The sequence below is a fragment of the Egretta garzetta genome, unplaced genomic scaffold (genome assembly GCF_000687185.1).
Source record: "Egretta garzetta isolate BGI_Z169 unplaced genomic scaffold, ASM68718v1 scaffold135, whole genome shotgun sequence".
Lineage (NCBI taxonomy): Eukaryota > Metazoa > Chordata > Aves > Pelecaniformes > Ardeidae > Egretta > Egretta garzetta.
In genome coordinates, this window is record NW_009259594.1 from 1342823 (window position 1) to 1347966 (window position 5144).

At 58.0% G+C, this 5144-nt stretch overlaps 1 protein-coding gene across 1 annotated transcript in view; it reads left to right on the plus strand.

Annotated features, from left to right (window-relative positions):
• Window positions 1-2276, plus strand: part of LOC104125635 (solute carrier family 2, facilitated glucose transporter member 5) — an 11260-nt gene extending 8984 nt beyond the window's left edge. The window contains exons 12-14 of the mRNA XM_035893640.1: window positions 131-224; window positions 1716-1843; window positions 2037-2276. Coding sequence (XP_035749533.1) covers window positions 131-224; window positions 1716-1843; window positions 2037-2276 — 462 coding nt within the window. The remainder of the gene's footprint in view (window positions 1-130; window positions 225-1715; window positions 1844-2036) is intronic.
• Window positions 2277-5144: the final 2868 nt, after the last annotated feature.

A 5144-nucleotide genomic window follows, 5' to 3' on the forward strand; every position in this document is an offset into this window, starting at 1 on the left:
CTTTGCCCCCCAGCCCCTGCACGGCCACCATCCCCGAGGGCTGCCACCAAGCTGAGGGGCAGGCATGAAGCCCCATCCCAGGGACACTGGGCACGAGACTGGGGGCCATCGCCCCGGCAGTGTCCCCCAGCCCTGTGTCCCCTTGCAGACTGCCCTGCCCTGGATGCGTTACGTCAGCGTCGCCTGCGTGGCCGGCATCATCGCTGGCTTCTGCATGGGACCAGGTGGGTCTGGGGCTGGCGGGAGCGGGGCAGCAGGGTTTGCAGGCAGGTGGTGGGACCGGTGCTCCGGCACCTTCCCTGCCGCCAGGTCCCGGTTTATTATGCTGCACCCTGTGAAGAAGACCCTGTCACAAGCCCCTCCAGCCCCATATGTCCCTGGGGCACATTCCACCTCCTTCTCCTCGTCCCTGCCCCTGGGAGAAGTGGGGAGAAAGCCCCGGCAGCCTTCCCCCGACGTCTCTGGAGGTGTCACCCGCTCCCATCGCAGCGCGGCTGGCGAGCATCATCCTGCCCTTTCCCAAGCGTGGGCGCGAGAGCAAGAGCGGGCTCCAGCAACGAGGAGCGAAACCCGGACTGGTTTACCCAGTTGATGTATTAGCAGAGCTGTTAACAGATCTATAATTCATCCTCAGCCCAGACTTTATTCACTGTAATTACATCTTTAATTAGGATTTTAATGGCTCATTGTTCACAAACAATGATGAATAGGAGTTTTAAAACAAAAAAATATATATCTCTATCCTGGGCGAGCTGTGAGTAAGAGTCCGTCAGGAGCTCCGCTCCTCCCTCGCTTCTCAGCACTTTTTTTTGGTTTATATTTTCCCTTGTAGCATCTTTCATAAAGAGGTCCCAGTCAGGCCTGGCCCAGGCAGTGGGACCCTGGGCATGTCAGCACATCAAATACAGTCCCCTGCCAGGTCCCTGTGTGCCCTGGGATCTGTGGTTGGATCCCACCCTCCGGCAAAGGGACAGCCCCGGGAGCCAAGGCTGCCGGCTCAGCGACACATGGCAGGAGGGGCTGAGTCCTTCCAGGAGAAGTAGCCAAAACCTGTGTCTGGTTTTTAGTAGCCAGGTTGGCTTGGGCAACCATCTTTGGTCATTCTGGGTTTTTCTCACTGTACATGGGAAAAGCCAGCTGGAAAATGGCCTTTTTGTGTCCTGTGGGAAATGCTGATGCTCAGAAATGCGATTGCTTCTTGCCTGCCTAAATCAGCCACAGCATCCGAGCCTGTAGCTCATCGATAGAAGGAAATTTTCCAAAGCGTTGTGATCAAGGGAGGCTGCGAAGCGTGTTAAGGAGGGCACCAGGAACACGTCTCTCTATGCTGGAGGTCTATATGAGATTTAATGTATCAGCATTTAGGCAAATTTCTGCAAAATGAGGATCCAGATGAAATGTTCCACCTTGATGTTGACTCAGTCTGAAACTTTATAATCAAGTAACTTGTGATATTTGGCTCAGCACCCAGCAAGCTGCAGCCCTGGTGTGTCAGGGGGGACATCACCTGCCCACGGAGATGGATCCCAAAGGGACACCAAGGGCAGGACACTGGTCCACTCGTGCCCCCCCAGTCTCCTCCAGCCCTCCCAGCACCACCACTTTGACCCGTGGGTCTTGCTGGGCTCCAGCCCTTAGGCCGCAGGACTGAGATGGGCAGGACCTGCTGACCCCAGGGGTCCCCCGTACCCTCCATCTGTCCCCTCCCTCCACAGCTGGTGTCCCCTTCCTGATGATAGCCGAGCTCTTCACGCAGTCACACCGCCCGGCCGCCTACATTGTGGGGGGGTCCCTCAACTGGCTCTGCAACTTCACTGTTGGCTTCGTCTTCCCCTTCTTGCAGGTATTGGTCTGAGGGGCCATGGGAGGAGGAGGGGATGGACAGGGCCCTGCTGCTCCCCCAGGACAGGGTGCCAAGCCAGGCTTAACCCAAGGGATGCCCGTGCTGGAGCCAGCCCAGGGAGGGGATGCTGCCTCCTGCCGTGCTCGGGGGTGCCTGGCTCTCTGCCCTGTCTTCGCTCTCTCATTGTCCCCAGATGTCAGCCGGTGCCTTTTGCTACCTGGTTTTCTGTGGCATCTGCCTGCTGGTGGCCCTGTACGTCTACATTGTCATCCCTGAGACCAAGAACAAAACCTTCATGGAGATCAGCCGCATCTTCGCCACCCGCCACTCCTTCCTCTCCAACCCGGCCCACCTCATTGGGATGATGAAGCTCAATGGCTACGGAGCCTTGGAGAGCAGCTCCCTGGAGGGCTCGGGCTCCAGCCTGTCCTGACCTGCCCCTGCCTCCCACTGCGGGGACGGGGGTGGTGGAGGAGGCTCGGGGCTGGGGAGGGAAGTGAGAGCCAGTTTGCTCAGACTCGATCAGCTCTGCGTCTCCCAGGACATCTCACCACACTGCAGCCTACAGCCAGGATGGGCCAGGGCTGCACCCACCACTGCGCATCGCCCCCGTGCTGGAAGAGATGCCCACCCAGAGACAGGGGGACCTCCTGGGGATAGGGGTTTTCCATCACTCCCGGGCACCTGGACTTGCCAAGAGCTGCCCTCACAAGGTGTTTAATAAAGAGCGGTGCCTTCAGAGCTGGCGTCTGGCGAGTGCAACCTGGGACGGCAGCGAGCTGGCGTGTGCTGGCACGGGTGGGTGCTTTCCCAGTGCCAGAGAGCACTGGGGAGCAGCAGGATGGGATGGGGGGGCTTGCCCCCCCTCCCTGCTGTGCCTGACTGGGAAGGTCAGAATCGCCCCACATTTCCTAGGATGGGTGGTCCGGGTCACTCCTGGGCTCTTGCATCTCACTCCATGTTGGTCATGCAAACACAGGCTGAGGTGCAGAAAGGGCATGGAGCAGCTCAGAGCTGGGGGTGACCATCCAGCCCCCATGCCCCCCGCTCCCCAGCCTGCTGGCAGCCCCTCGCTGCCCAGCCCTGCATGCTGGCCCTGCAGAGCGTGCTGCTGTGGGACCCCTGCACCCTCCCAAACTCTGCTGAGGATCAAGGTGTCCCGGGTGCACCCACACCCCCTTGCTGCTCCCCATGAATTACTGTGACGCCGTGGTGCTCTCCAAGCACGACCTCTCCCATGTCTCTGCCCTGGATCCTGTGGTGGGGGCTACCCTGTTTCTTGCAACTGCCGTGGGCATGGTGCTCGCATGGCCCAGGACCCTCACAGCAGCTCCCATGAACACCATGGGGTCAGGGGCTCCCAGGCCAGCAGACCCTCGGGGAGCTGCTGTTTGCAGGGCAACTGCAATATTTTGCTCTGGTAAGAGGTAAAAGCTGGGCGGTGGGGAGGGCTGCGTGACCAAAACCCTCTTAGCGCCAACACAGACATGAATTATTTTGCTGCAGATAATTTAGTCCTCTTTTTTCCAGCTCCCCACTCCATGACGGACCCACGGCTTACATGTTTGGTGCTTGTGGTCACTTGCTGGTATGCTGGAGCTCACCCTTTCTGCATCGCTTGGCAGAGCCTCCGGGTGCCGCCAGGGCTGGGTGGGCACGGGGCCCATGGAAGGCAGGGACTGGGCCATAGTGGGTCCCCCCGTGCCCAGTCCCAGCCCCTCCATCCTCAGCAGCCAGTTTGGGGCTCTCCTGCAGCTTGAGCTGTTTCAGGGACATCAGTCAAAGCAGGGGTCACGGCTCCACAGCACCAACCGCTTCCCACTCCATCTCCCTCCCGACTCGGCTGCTCTCGGCAGCAGAACAGAGCGGTAAATATGTGCAGCATTACATATGTATAATGGAGTGTAAATAACCCCAAAAAGTGCATTGTAAATAGACTCCAAGTTTATCCTTTATTAATGAGGCACTGAGTGCCCTGCTGTTTTAGAGCAGCGAGACTTTCATAATATCAAAACCTAAATTACACTTGTGTCTCTCATTCCCAGCAAACGACAGCATCATTTCAGGCCTCTTTGCCACTTGTATTTATTTATTCTGGTATTTATTTATCTCTCCCACCCAGCATGCAGGGCAGCTTGGAAGATGCCCCCTGCCTCCACGTGGGAGGCAATGGCCCCCCTGGGAGCAGCCCCCCATCCTGGGGTCCTGGCGTAGCCGAGGAGCCAGGGTGTTGCCTTATGGCCAAGGACTGCTCTGGGCTGGCTGGCAAGATGGGGCAGACGTGGGAAACATGGAGTCGGGGCCCATTTCTGCCAGGGCTTCAGACACCACCAGAGCCAGAAGTCCCCTCTTTCCAAGGACTGGAGGTCACTGGCAAAATCCTAAGGTGCCTTATGGGTGCATTTGTTCTTGGGGACCCTTGTGAGGGTACCGTGCCAAGGGAAATGCCCACATGCCCATCCTCCTTCCATCAGGACCTGGAAGGGTGGGAGTGAGGAAACCCCATTCTCATGGGACACTGGCTTCTCATCAGCTCTTTCTTTTGGATATTGGGGTAAGATCTCTGGGGCTGTCAGTCCAAGCGGTCCCCCCCACCATGGGTCTGGTACTCTTGCAAAAGCATGATTTAGGCTTCCCCTCTGCTTGCCCTGCCCAGGGAGGCATTCCCAGCCACTCCACTGCAGGCTTCTTGGGAAGGGTATGGCTGGGTGGGCTCCAAGCTGCTTCCCCATGCCCAAAGCAGCTCTCTGGATTCAGGTGTCCAAAAGCACTGGTCCTGCTTGCTGAGGGTAAGGCTGTATCCTCTGGCAGTGTCCAAACAGACCGTGCAAGGGTGGAGAAGGTGCAAAGAAGAGTCAGAGAAATTACTCTGATGCCTGGAAATGTTCCCAATCCTCTTAAGGTTTGCAGAAACAAAGATGAAGGTAACTTTCTCCAAATGCTTAAGCACCTTCTTGTCACGTACCCAGTGCTGAAGGGAGGGTGAGTTTAAGCATGGAGGTATACATGTGGAGGGCTGGAGCTCACCCCAGCCAAACTGGAGTGGGAAAGCAGGACCCGGGTTGAACTCTTGATACTTTGAAATGGGTTCCTCGAGGAAATGGTGATGGCCCACCACTGGGTATCTCCGGACCCTGCAGGGGAGCTCTCCTGGAGGGTGCCTGGCTCAGGGTGAATGGTCACAGCTGGACTGGGAAGCTGATGCAAGCTCGCTGGGCACACCCCAGTGTCCCTGTGCCAGCACCAGTGCCTGGCGAGGCAGCCAATGTCCCCAGGCCATGGCCAGACACGCCAAGGGACA